Source organism: Anolis carolinensis, chromosome 3 (genome assembly GCF_035594765.1).
Source record: "Anolis carolinensis isolate JA03-04 chromosome 3, rAnoCar3.1.pri, whole genome shotgun sequence".
Lineage (NCBI taxonomy): Eukaryota > Metazoa > Chordata > Lepidosauria > Squamata > Dactyloidae > Anolis > Anolis carolinensis.
Window position 1 is genome coordinate 209,930,982 of NC_085843.1, and position 14,608 is coordinate 209,945,589.

The 14,608-nt window shown below is 39.6% G+C and overlaps 1 protein-coding gene across 2 annotated transcripts in view; it reads right to left on the reverse strand.

Annotated features, from left to right (window-relative positions):
* The window catches only part of asah2 (N-acylsphingosine amidohydrolase 2), an 86,027-nt gene that overhangs the window by 49,500 nt on the left and 21,919 nt on the right, over positions 1-14,608 (reverse strand). For both annotated transcript variants that reach the window (XM_062976185.1, XM_062976186.1), the window contains exons 3-4: positions 10,280-10,414; positions 2,371-2,441 (exon numbers count right to left, since the gene is read on the reverse strand). In XM_062976185.1, coding sequence (XP_062832255.1) covers positions 2,371-2,441; positions 10,280-10,414 — 206 coding nt within the window. The remainder of the gene's footprint in view (positions 1-2,370; positions 2,442-10,279; positions 10,415-14,608) is intronic.

Genomic DNA, 14,608 nt, shown 5'->3' on the forward strand with positions numbered 1-14,608 from the left:
TAGAATCACTGATTGGTTTGTATTTTTCCCCAGAATATAATCTATTTTGCTATATATGTCATGTCTTCCCGAGTAATATGTCCATCTATTATTCTCTGGTTCCCCTTCTAATAAATCATTCATGTTATATTCCCTTATATTTAACTTTCTATTACTATTTTGCCTTGTTGTTACCAATTCCAGGTTATAATCTCCTGCACAATACACTTCTCCTTGTGCAAACTTATCAATTTCCCCAAATAGCTTTTTTAAATACTTTTTTTTTTGATTTTTGTTTGGGGCATATATACACACTAAAGTGATTCTAATTTTTTCAATTTTCCCTTTAATCATTACCCATCTCCCATCTGAATCCCTTTTTACCATTTCCACTTGGAAGTCTATTGTATTTTTAATTAAAATTGCCACACCCCGTGCTCTATTTGAACCTCTCGATTCATACACCTGTCCCCAAATCCTATCATTAAATAATGGAGTATGGTCCTTTCTCTTATGACATTCTTGTAAAAGCAGAATGCCAACTTTATAATCCTTTACCATTTTCATAACTTTTGCCCTTCTTTGTGGAGTTGATAAACCATTAACATTATGAGACATTATTACTACTTCACCCATAACCAGGTATTATTTGCATTTACCCTCCTGTAGTTTCTTTCCCCTGTCTGCTTGTCTTCCCATCCTCCCCCATGCCCCCCAGAGTCCAGACCTCTCCCTCCTCCCATCAGAGGGAGACCTGAAAGAGTTTTCCCTTTGTTCTCTTCCATTCCCAGACTCCCTCCCACCGGTGACTGCGTTGCCATCCACTGCTCTCCCCTCCTGCATCATCTTTTACCCCTTTAACCCCATTTGTCCAAATTTCATTATTCCACAAATGTTAGGCTGTTCATTCTTAAGTCTCTGTACAAGATCTCGTTTCAATTCTTCTATTCTCCTCTCTAATTTTCTGTTTTTTAAGATCTCTTAATTGTTTTTCTATAGATTTAATTTGTTCTAAATCCAGGTCCTTCAAATTCCTTAAAGTTCTATTTTCTTCCCTGTCCTTTGGATCTCCCATTGCAAATAGACTCTGAAGTAAGTCTGTCTCTGTTGGTCCGCCTCTCTCTGCAGTCTCCAGCTCCCTCGATGCTTCTTGTCCAGTCGGCTTGTCCTTGGTCTTATCTGATTCCTCCTCCAGACCGTCTGTTTCTTTTCCGTCTGTATCCAGTTTTAACTGTTTAAGCATTTCCTCCCACTTTCCAAGTCGGAAGCTTTATATAATTTATTGTCTTTATATACAATTAGGGTGGCTGGAAAAGCCCAGGTATAACGTTGTCCTTTCCTTTCCAAAGTTCCTGTAATTTCCCTCATTTCTGCTCTCTTTCCCAATGTCTCTGAAGATAAATCCAGGAGTGGCCATACTTTACTGCCAGCCAAGGTCAGGTTCTTCATTTTCCTCAATTTTCGATAAACAATGTCCCTTTCAGCCTCCCTTGTGAACCGTATCAAAATATCCTTGGGTTTCCTGCCTCCTCTGAAAGCCCAATGTATCCTCTCGATTCCTTGCGATGGGACTTGAGCATTTGTTGTAAGCCATTCAGTTATAACTCCCTTCAGATTCTCCTTTATCTGAAGACTCTCTCCTGCTGCTCTCAAACGCAGATTGGCTCTTCGGGATCTGTCCTCGAGGTCAGCAACTTTATCCAGAAGTTTTCTATTAATGTCTCTCAGAGTGATTAATTCACCTTTTTGTCTTCTGATCTCCGCTGCTGCCTCCTTAAACTTTTCTTGGCATTCTTCCACTTTATTCTCTATCAGCCCGAGTTTGCTATTAATTTGTGTGATTTGCTCTCTTGTCTGCTCATTTCCCTGTCTTAAAATCTCCATGTTTAATTTAAGATGTTCCAATGTAGTTATAATTTTGTTCAATTTTTCTTCCTCCCCTTCCTTCTCCTTTCTGTCCGCCATACTCACAGTTGTCCGAACTTCTGTTTGGATTCTGAGATTTATGGCTTCAGTCACCTTTGATTGTGACCTCCCAGCCTTCTCTCTTTTCTCCTTTGATCCGGACTCCAGTTAAGGAGAGATTTATGACCCTTTATGGGCTTTTTGAGGCTTTAATTGCCTTTATAGTTAGGAGAGCAATTAGGCACGTCTACTCTCGTTGACGCATGCGCAGCTCCCCCGGTACAGTATACAACTCAATTCGTGGATTAGTTAACCCAGATTTTTGGGGTTGATTTTTGACTGAAATTTATAGACTTATACAAGAATTCACATCACTATGTATGGAGATCAACTTTTTAGCAGTGCAATCAGCAGGAACAAAAGGTCAGGGATACAATGGCAAAAAATAAAATAAAATAGAAAGGCTGTTAGTGGTCAGGTACTTACAAAAGGTACTTCAGCCACGGGGCCAGTGCAATCTCCCCGGCCAACACCAATTAAGTAGCCATCCTGAGAAACTATGAGAACAACACAAATTAGTATGAAGCACACTCCTTCCAACATCCTGAGAAACTATGAGAACAACACAAATTAGTATGAAGCACACTCCTTCCAACACCTGCACTTAGGAATAGTACAGGATTTGCCCTTTTAGAATATATCTAGTGTAACCTGGTTTCCTTTTCTCTGACATCTACCATTCTATGTAGGAAAACAATGTCTTTCTTATCTTGTTTTTGTTGTGAAATGGCAATAACATAACCATGTGACATCTTTCCAGTGGATATGTACCATCCATAGTCCCCCTTTTTGTCTGAAAATAAAGTCTACATGTATAGCAATAACTGAGGGTGTGAATAATTTCATTTTTAATTTGTATTTTGGATCAAATTTGTTAAATTAGTGCATTCAAATCAATACTAGAAACAGGCAGGAAAAGTGGGGGGATTTTAGAATCGACACACTCATCAATCATTTTCATTAATATCTGGATGCCTCCCAATAATAATAACAACTTTATTCTTATATCCTGCCCCATCTCCCCGAAGGGACTCGAGGCGGTTCACATGGGAACCAAGCCAGGTAATACAGCAATAAAATACATCAACATAAATGCAGTTCAATTACAATGAAGTAATACATAAAAACAAAAACAAGAATCATAAAAACATAAACTCAACAACTAATAACCAGTAAACTCCCAAGGTCAATTTAATTTTTAGTATAAGCATTAAACAACTTTGATAAATCCAAAAAATATAAAGTGTTTTAAAAACCAATTGTTTTTCTTTGGCCCAATTACCATAAGCAAAGACCGTGGGGGTGGGACCAGCAAAGTTAATGGGCAGGAGGCTGAGAACACAGCATTCTTAGAAACGTAGTTTGGGAAGGGAAGGCCCTCTGTGACAGGGAATGCAAAAGGTCCTGCCCTAAACTACATTTCCTAGAATGAAGTGCTAAGCATCTGAAAGCCCCAATGGCACCAGCCATTTAGAGCCAGTCTAATAATAATAAATCAAATTACTGAATCTGCAAAGAGGAGTAAGTCAGTAATAGTATAAATCTGTGCTAAGTTGAAGTTATGTGGTTGTGTGTCATAAAGATAGACAAACATTCAAGGGGATTGCTGTTGTCGCTTTTTTGGGGGGATAAATTGTTTTCGTCTAAACTTTTTAAAATCCTCCCAAAAATCTGTAGATGTGTGAATTTTTCTGAAACTTCTGGGGATTGATGCCCTGGTTATCCTGTGCATTGTATATAAAATTCAAGCTCTTATGGTTTTTTAAAAAAATGTTGAAAATTCCCCCAAAATTCGTGGATAAATGAAACATTCCAAGATTTGGTGGGCTAACAGTGGTAAACATGTTCTACCATTGTAGCAAGTTTCACTCCAATAGCTTTAAAAATGAGAGAAAAAGGAGCCCCTGAAGTTTCCCTAATTATAGTAATTATGTACAATGAGTTACTATAATGAATGAGTAATAAAATTTCATCACTCTCATTATAATAATGATTTTTTTTACAAACTATATTATAGAAACACTTTCGAAACAAAGTGCCCGCACCCACATTTTGTAATGACTGTTGAACCATTTTTTAAATGTATCGCACATCCCTAGCAATTAGCTATGAATATTTACTACCTTGTAATGCTGCTATTTGTAGATGAAAATGGAAAACTATAGAGAGGGTAATTGTAACTTTTTCTCCCAGCATGCTGTACTGGTGTGCAGTGCTTCTTTTTGAGTTTGGGGTTTGCTTGATTTTCAGCCTTTTTAAAGCTTTCTTTTGGGAGCATGCTGAGAGGGGGACAGAGGGGTTTTGTGAATGAGAGGGCAAATTTATTGCATCTTGCAGCTGTTTTGAGATGTTTTGGAGAACTGTGAGAGCTTTAGGAAACTTTGGGAAAGGTCCAAGAGTCACAACCTGCACATGCAGCTACTTTACTTACACCCACTGAAAGCAAAATTGATTATTTCCACATATGCAGCAGCTTTTGGCTCAGTTTATCTTACAGTGTTGGCAGCCAAACACACTCCTGGTTTAAATGTCATTGAAGAATCTCCATTTGCCTTCAGGGCACAGCACCTGTAGTAAGTGCTTATTTAGATAACTTTCAAAGGAAGGTATTGCTCATTGTCATGGTATGATAATCTCCTTATTGTGTATTGTTTGGAATAATAAAGATGTTGCTGTACTCGTGGTTAGGTTCATTAATATTACCGGCTAGGATGGTGAACTTCTGATTGAATGCCTGGAGGAGGTAATGGGCTGGACGAAGAAAAACTATCTGAAGCTGTGATCACAAAATGTTGTGCTATAACACTGAATTGGAAAAATGAGAGAAAATTCTGGCTGGAAGGATTGATGTTACATTACCTTATGATTCAAGAGAAAAAAGTCTACAAAATGATGTATCACCAGTAAAATTAGCAAAAATGTACAAAGGAAGAAGTAACTTTTGTTGTAAATAAAAACAAGAAGGTTCATATTATCACTATTGGTGGACTTGTGAGAAAAAAAAATGTACCAGAAACAAATACAGAGATAATTCAGAAAATAATTAAATATAAATTTCCTTTTAATCTAGTGTTTTGAAAGTTAGAGATATTTTACCTAATAGCAGCACGAACAGATTTTGTTATACATGGTAACAGCAGCAAAACTTTTCTAATACACAGGTGAAGGAAAATGTGAAAATCTCAAGAAGCAAAGGCTGAGTATTTGAAATGCTTAAGATTAACTATGTTGCTAAGTGACAAAACAAGTGATTTTTTTTTGAAAGACTGGGAACTTTTTATGCATTTTAAAAGTGAGAATGGAGAAACTGTAACTCTTGCCTTTGAGATTTAGTTAAATTAATGATAGTATGTTGAAGGGCTTGGATTAACACATAATGGTGGAAACATAGCCCTTGTATACACTTACTCTTCTAGTAAGACAGCAAGAAGTCATCCCTTTAAACATCTTTTTAAATCTTTTGTGTAATTCACTGTATATCTGCATATATATTTTGTAATGTATGTTTTGTCTTTGTGTAATATGTCTATTATTGTTGCACATTTAATCAAAACAATAGAAAAATCGTGGCAAAAGGAAAGAAAAACCAGCTGAACCAAGACAAGGCAGAGGCACTTACCTAGAATTGGAAGACCTAAAGACTGTAATGCATATACTGGCAACCTCATGGCTGGACTTCTGCAATTTACTGGTCATTGGATCACCTTTGTACCAACTTCAGAATTTGCCAGCCAGATTAGTTGCAGGTGAATAAAAGTGATTATGATATACCAGTATTAAAATCATTCCATTGGTTGCCCACTAATTGCCAGGAAAAATAGAAAGTGTTGGTTGTTACCTAATTCTTCCTATACTGTTTGGGTTCATGTTTTCTGGTGTAATTCACTCATACACTCAGATCCTTTGGGCAACATTAAAACTGGACTGACAACTGCTACCCAGATAATTTGACTGTCACTAGATTGTGAAATATCTGCCCAAGGAAATTAGTCTGCTGGGTACACTACCTGAGCTCAGAATAATAGTAAAACCAGTCTCTTCTTGTAAATTGATCCAGATGATTTTTGGATTAGTATAAATGGCTGTTTGATATGTCTTGGTTCCACATGCTTGTTTATTTGGTATGCATCTAGCTCATTGTTTATTGTTTCCTGCCTGGTAGCCTTCTCACTAGGTTAGTCATTGTGCAAAGTGCACAAGGGAGGCCATTCCATTCATGAGGTGCATGAAATGGCCTTCCCTTTAAAGGCCCCATTGGGACCCACATTTCTATCAATTAACACTAAACAAAAACATGGGATGAGATCAGAGGCTAAGATATGTAACTTAACAATGATGGATTTACATCACTGACACAACATGCAACAATGCTACATATTGTGGCGAATGCACAAGGGGCACTGCACAAAATGTCTAGCTGTGCGACAGGGACTCCCATTTTGCAACATGACACTTTGCGCCTCAAGACACACTGTACATTAGGACACATCCACCAGGACATGTTGCACATTGGGAAACACTGCAAATTAGGACACACTGAGTATCAAGACATGTGGCCACATCAATGGCTCTGCTTGCGCAACAGTCGTAACTGCAAATATGTGTCCCGGCATTCTTTCCTGAGAATAAAACTGTTGCCCAATCTCACAGTCCAACTTTATGTGATCGTAAGTTGTTTTACAATGGCGTAACTTCCCAACAGGATGTCAGCCATGCTTAACAAAAGCCTTGTAGGGCCTAACTGATTTTATATAAACCTTCACATGTACATGGTTTTTTATTGTTTTTAAGTGCTTTGGCTGATTTACATTTTTCTTTGTTTAACTTATTAAATTGTTTAATATGCTTTCAGCCCTCTAAAACACATTGGCTGGCATTCTGTATCAGTTAACTATGAACTTTATCAGACGAGCAGGGGTAACGTGAGGGACAGTAGAGGAAATAGTTGGGCAGAGGAGGGAACTGTCAGGGTCCGCTCCCTACTGTTGGGGTCAGTGGTCTTTGTTTCCATGCAGTTTCCCCATCTGTCCCTGCTCCCTCTTTGGCTCCTCTTCCCATCTTCAATGGGGAGTCCTTTGGCCTCCACTGCAGCAACGCTACTGGCACGGAGCCCCACGGAGTTCTGACGGAAGTAGCCCTGTGTCATATGATGGGCTCCATGGGACTCTGGGCCAGCAGCAGAGAAAAATGGGGAGATGTCACTTTTCTCACTGCATCTGACAAGATCCTATGTAGCTTAGTTAAGAAAACTTAAGTAACCTACCTCTCTTCGTATGAGCCCACTTCCCCAAAACCTGACAGAAATAGGATTCACCCATGCTCCAATATTGGCAGAAGGAACCTCCTTCTCCCCATGCAGGTGATGTCTGGTGAAATCGGTTGTGAGGAAAGGTATGACTGTGGTTATAGTATCAAAATCACAACTATGCAACAATTGTGAAAAAAATAAATACACCCAGCAATTGGGATTACATTTAGATAACTGTTTCTATTCACAGTTGGTATGTATGTGTACATGCCCTTTGAGTCATTTGTTGACTGTATAAATTTCATAGTGTTTTCTTTAAAAGTACTGTATTTTCTGGCATGTAAGACTGGAGAATCTGCGGTCGCCGGATATGGTGGGGGGAGCTCAAAAATGGCCACAGCTGCATCCCCGCCATATGCAGCAACTGTATGAAAGCAGCAAGTACAGTAGAAGAAAATCCACTCACCAGGATTTGTGGAAAGAAGTGACTTAACATGGTCCCAATGATGAGGTGAGGAGGCACCTCATTGCAAAGGTGTAAGTGAAGGGCGGAGCAAGTCACAGGCATCCGGGACGCCTGGGTTATGGAAAAACGAGATAGAGCAGTGCTGTGCCCAGAAAAACCCATCTCACCCACACTTGTATCCTATTACCGTACCTCTTCTCTGTCTCTCAGATCTCGCTCCTGAGGACTGCAGTGAAGCGGCGCAGGCGGCATGTGCGAAATCTGAGAGGCAGAGAAGGAGGTACGATAATAGGATACAAGAGTGGGCCAGACGGATGAAAAAAGTGTGCTCCTGCTCTGATAGTCTTTTTATTTGGTGTGTGTTGGAAAAGGGGTCGTCTTATACGGCAAGTATATCTCAAACTCTATATTTCTAACTGGAAAAGTTGGGGGTCATCTTATACGCCCAGTTGTCTTATACGCTGGAAAATACAGTAATAATCAGAGGTGGTTTTATCAGTTCTTTTCACTGAATTATAGCCTATAGCACCTGACATTGAGTGTGTGACCCTTCTGATCCAAGTACTAACTAGTGCTAACCCTGCTTAGTGTCCAAACTCAAATAGAATAAATTGGTATTTATCATACTTTGGACACTATTTTCATGATTGAAACTCCTCCCCCCTTTCCCCCAGCCTACTTTACTGGGCATCAGTTGTGTAGGAAGAAAGAGATCCTTTCTGCTGGCAATTAAAGCATGCTTAAACTAGGATTTTATCAGGTTTGGGGCATTTCAGATATGAACATTGGGACATCTGTATTTGAGCAATAGCAGAATTTAGTTAAGATGGCAACAGGTATTAATGAGGAAGAAAACATAACTTAGAAGAAACTGTAACAATTTGCTTTTGTCTGAATCTACTGGGAAGGGCAAAGTTCTGTCTTCTTTTCTCTGTTCCCTAAGTTGATTGCAAACTACATTTATGCTATAAAATCAGTTTGTAGCAACTGAAGAAAATTGAGGACAAAGAGGGAAAGGAGGAGGAGGAGGAGAAGGGGGAAGAAGAAGCTGAGACATTTTAAAACAGTTAAGAAAGTGGAATGATCAAGGATTAATCAGAACTGTCTCCTCTAAGATGGGATAGCTGAAAGGTATCTGAAAATAAGTCATTGTTAAGAAGCTGTTATAAACTGCCTGGGCCCTTGTCTGGGAAAAAGATGGGATGTGAATTAAACAAACAAGTAATGTCACCACCATCTTTGAATCCCTTACGCTATGTAACATGATTTTTGTTCCTGGATAATAAATGTCATTTCCAAATTGGTTCTACCATAAAACATGGAAAAAGTTTACTAAACAGCAAAAATGTTGTTTTTTGCAGGACACCCTGCAGCACATTTTGCTCCAGTTTTTCAATGAATATACCATAGAGTCTCAACCAATTCAACCTAGTTTGTGGCAGCCACAAAAACTAAGTTTCTGGAGTACAACTACTTCTGTCAAAGTAAATACTACACAATTAAACAGGAAATAACACTTTCAAATGAGGAACATTTTTCAAATTGTGTTACATAGTGTTAGAAGGCAGTGCAACAATACATGTCTACAGAGAAGATAAGCTCGACTGACATTGGTGAAAAATATACAGTACAACCCCTCACATCCACAGAACCAATTCCAGAAGTTTCATCTATCCATATCCAACAGAATGCATGCTCATCTTTTTTGGCTAAATTACATCACTAAAGTTGAGGTGCATATTAGATTTGATGGCGCACTAGACTCACGCACCTAAACCCATCTGCACTGTTGGACAAGAGATCCCTGCTAGGGACAGAGGAAGGAGAGGCAGTGGTGGCTGTGAAAAGGCTGGTGGGAAGGAGGTCAGATGGAAAAGCATAACTTCTCACCAGCTTTTTATGGCCATCACTGCCTCACATGACATTCAACAGTAAATCCTTTATTTTTGGTAATGCACACCTTCAAAATTGAGGTGTGCATCACATTTGATGGTACATTAGTAAAGATAAAGGTTTCCCCTGATGTTAAGTCCAGTCTTGTCTGACTCTGGAGGTTGGTGCTCATCTCCATTTCTAAGCCGAAGAGCCAGCATTGTCCGTAGACACCTCCAAGGTCATGTGGCTGGCATGACTGCATGGAATGCCGTTACCTTCCCGCCGGAGCGGTACCTATTGATCTATTCACATTTGCATGTTTTCGAACTGCTAGATTGGCAGAAGCTGGAGCTAACAGTGGGTGCTCACTCTGCTCCCCGGGTTTGAACCTGGGACCTTTTGGCCTGCAAGTTCAGCAGCTCAGCGCTTTAACACACTGAGCCACCAGAGGCTCCAATGGTACATTATACTTAAGTAAATATGTTATGCCCTCTCTAGGAATTTTCCAGGTCCTCCAGGCGATTATACAGCATGCTTCTGGAAGAGGTTACAATAGAGTTTTGCTGGAGGATCTAACATATTTCTAGAGAACATATGTCTAAGATAATTTCCAGCAGAAATTGTCATTTCAGTAGGATTCTCTATTATCCATGGTAAGTTCAGGAAGTGTGGTTACAGAACTCAGACTGTGGATACAACTGTAGAATTAGTTTTATAACACAAATATGAGAAGACATAAAACTTACCAGCCTTGGTGCTGTTAGGGAGAAAGAAGACCACTAGCACGGTCACAAGTGCTATTACCAACATCACAACAGGGACGATGACAATTGCTACTTTTGAAGCTGTTGACAAGGGCTTACTCATTTGAGGCAGAACATCTACAAGAGAAGGAAATAAGGAAGTTGTAACATTCCAAAAAACATCTTGATCTTTGCAGATATGCTGGGGTATTTGCATAAGCAGGACTGAAAGAATATCCTTTACAATTCACCATAGTACATTATGGGAAGATACTAAGCATCATCTCCAAATCATTATACCAATTATAGTAACACATTTATAGGGTTTTTTTTTCAGGTGTGATCTACAAAGCAATATATTTGCTTGCATGGAAATCCTTAGGGAATACATTTAATTATCACTGTCCCAAGCAATTTGGGGGGCATGTTGGTGTTCGGTCTAGTTCCAGGTGATGCCAAAAGACTAGATTGTGAGTTTCCAGCCATCTTTGGTATTCTGTGTTTCTTTTGGATTTCCCACACCACATCTACATGGCCATATAATGCAGTTTAAGAATGAAGATTAACTTCACTGTACTGGATTATACAAGTCTACTCTGTTCCAGTAGTGTGTTCAGAGGCTGTCCTGAGAACACGGGTGACTACACATGTTCTCATTCAAGAAGCAGGTGACTGAGCAGAAGGAAGGCAGGGGCAGCCAGAAAATATTGTGTGAAGGTAAGGGAACAAAGCAATGCACTTCCCCACAGATTTCCCAGATTGCTGCACAGATTCCCCTACTACCCAACGGATTCCCTGCTGTCCCCCGGCTTATGGACCTCCATCTGATGAGGTCCTTAGTTAGACCTATTTTTAATAGTACAATACTCTCAAACAACCAGAAACTAAATTTATTTGGCAATCCCCATTAGTGCCAGTTAACTGAAGGCCTACTGTACATTGATTTGTAGATGGTACCTAAATACAACAAATGTTTCTGAATGAAAACTGTTTTGGTTTGAAGATAGTTCCTTAACTGTTGGATCTCCTGTGAAAATTCCAAAATTCTAATGCATCTCAATGGTGTCCCCTTTTTAAATAATATTTTCAGGCCACAGAGGTTTGAAATGGAGGGCTGGCTGCACACATGGCCTTCATAAAGCACAACCTGTTAGTGATGTGATAATCATTATTTATCAGAAATTGCATACTTGGGATGATTCCTTGATAAATTATGCTCTGTCAGTTAAAGGCAAGAGATAGCTAAGCACAATCAGTTCTCACCTTACCCTTGAACTTGTGAGATTCTGGCATTTGCAGCATTCAGGTTGTAAAGTTCAGAAATACATAGATATGTAGGCTATCTACTAGTAAATTGTTCATATGAGAGCACAAGAGTGCACAACATGATATGGTCCCCAATGTAAACCTCACTTGGCGGTTAGCAGCATAATGGAAAATGGTATGTACAAGTTTTACTATGTTTTACTACATGCTATATGTTATGAGGCCTTTGGATTGGTAAATTACCTCTAATCTCCTGAGCCACGGGAATTAAAGGACCCTTTCCCCATGGTTTTGTACGCATATTCTCCAACCATCCAAATCCAGCAGGGCAGCCCCAATTAATCTTGTCATCTCACTTTTTTCAGCGGTTTCTAAAAACTCCCTTTCTCTGCTAACTACCTTCCCCTGCTTTATTTTCAGAGTACTTCAATTGCAGCAAACTAAGTGCAAAACTAGTTTGCACACAGTTAATTCAGCTAAGAGGAGAGGAGAAGGAAGAATCATGCCTTGCCCACTGGGATCAAACTAAAAGGAAACTACTGCAATCTCTCCTATCTTGTGTGTTCTTTCTCAATAATTTTGAAATCTTGACTACCCAATGGTGCTTTGTTACACATACCCAGTTTTTACTTGCAAAATTTTGGAGGCGATGGAATGTGGCTTATCTTCTTTTTTTCATATACTTGGTGTAGTTCATTAAAATACTGAAATTCTGTTCCTGTCAATTGAACATCAACTCAATGTAGTGATATATAGTTACAGAGCTAACTTTATACCACTCCTTGTAAAAAGATAAAGGTTTCCCCTTGGCATTAAGTCTAGTTGTGTCCGACTCTGGGTGGTGGTGATCATCTCCATTTCTAAGCTGAAAAGCCGGTGTTGTCCAAAGTCATGTGACCGGCATAACTGAAGGGAATGTTGTTACCTTCCCACTACCTATTGATCTATTCACATTTTGCATGTTTTCGAATTGCTAGGTTGGCAGAAGCTCGGGCTAATAGCGGGAGCTCACCCCGCTCCTCGGATTCCAACCGCAGACCTTTCGTTCAGCAAGTTCAAAAGCTCACTAGTTGAATCCGCTGTGCCACCGGGGGCTCCCCACTCTCTGTACTAGGGTACTGACAATACCCTTGAGTTGAATAAGCAAATCCAAAGGGTTCTTCTTCATCCTGAGAAGAGGCGACTATCGGGATACCGCAAGGTTCTCTCCTAGGTCCAGTGCTGTTCAATATCTTTATCAGTGACTTGGATGAAGACTTAGAGGACATATTTATCAAGTTTGCAGGTGACAACAAATTGGGAGGGATAGCTAATACTCCAGAAGACAGGATCAGAATTCAAAATAACCTCAAGAGATGAGAGAGCCGGGCCAAAAAAACAAAAACAAAATGAATTTCAACAAGGAGAAATGTAGGATGCTTCACTAAGGGCATCATCAGACGAGCTAAACTGTCCATCTTATGACCGTCCTACTCCACTTGCATCACGGATCCTGCAGGATCCCATCCCATGATGTCAAACTACTTCCAGCGTGGCTCCGTGGCATAATTGAAATAGGACTGCTGTTTGCCACAGCAAAACTGGAGGCTCCCTTGTTGCATAAGCAACAATGGGGGGAAGCCGGACAGCGGACTCAGAGGATGCCTGCCATAGAAGTGGGCAAAATGTCAGGAGAGAATACTTCTGGAACATGGCCATACAGCCAGGAAAATACCCAACAAACCAGATGTAATAAATCTTTATCTGAACTATTAAAGGAAGATAATACAAGAAAGTCAAGTCACTCAAATATATAGTTTTGACCTTTGTCTAAGTAGTTATCAGATTGAACTTTCATAACTAGGTTCATTCCATCATCATTTACAAAGATTTGTCTCCTGTACAAAACTCTGTATTACATTGTAAATGCAAAGATAAATATATATATTTGGAAATAGTAGAAGAAAAAAAACTCAAAGCAATTTTGGCCCATTAATATTGTGCAGCTTTTGTCTTGACCCCTTCTTCGTGGATTGTATTTTTCTCAAGGGAGGAAGTATTTTCTCAGAAGCTTAGTGTACAATGTTTGAATCGCAACATATTTCATGGTTGTGGGCAAAATACCAGAGTGAAATGGGATGTTGAAATTGTATTACTAACTTTAAAAGGGCCTTTTAGCAAGGACATCCTATACATTTTGCTAGACTGCCAAAATGTTAAATTGGTTGAAGGGTTAGAGCAATTTTTTATCTTGTCAGAAGTGATTTGAGAACATACTGCACGTTGCTTCTAGTGTGAGAGAATTGGCTGTCTACAGAGACGTTGCCCAGGGGATGCCCGGATGTTTTGCCATCCTGCTGGGAGGCTTCTCTCATGACTCCGCATGCTAGAGCTGACAGATGGGAGCTCATCCCATCTCACAGATTTGAACCGGCAACCTTCAGATCAGCAATCTAATCTTCAGGTCAGCAGTCCAGCGGCACAAGTGTTTAACTCATTGCACCACCACTGCTCCTGTTAGAGCAATGAGTTCTGCTATCAAGGAAATCTATGTTGTTGGAGGCAGAGTCCTTTTTAGAATGGGGAAAAAAGTAGAAAAGGGGTATAAATTTCCATGCAGCTATATAACTGTACATAGATGCTCAAGATTCAAACAATATATTCTGAACAGTTGAGGAAGTGGTTTATTATCCATGACAGTTTATGTAGAAATAAATTTGTTAGGGCTCATTCAAACTGGAACTGGCCCAAATTTACTCACCAACATTTAATGTCAGTTTCTTCCTCACCAAACTACAAATCTCAGGAATCAGTTTGACATCATTTTCACTGCTATGGCTCAATTGTATTAAATTCACAGGAGTTGTAAGTTCACAAGGTCTGCAGTCTTCTCTACTAGAGTGCCAGTGTCTAACCATACTACAACACCCAGGAATCAGTTTTACCTCACTTTCACTGCTATGGTTCAATGTTATGAAATCCTGGAAGTTGTATTTTGTTGAGTCGACAGAACTCTTTGGCAGAGGAGGCTAAAAACTTTGTTAACAACAACTCCCAAAGTTACATAGCATTCAGCCGTGGCAGTTA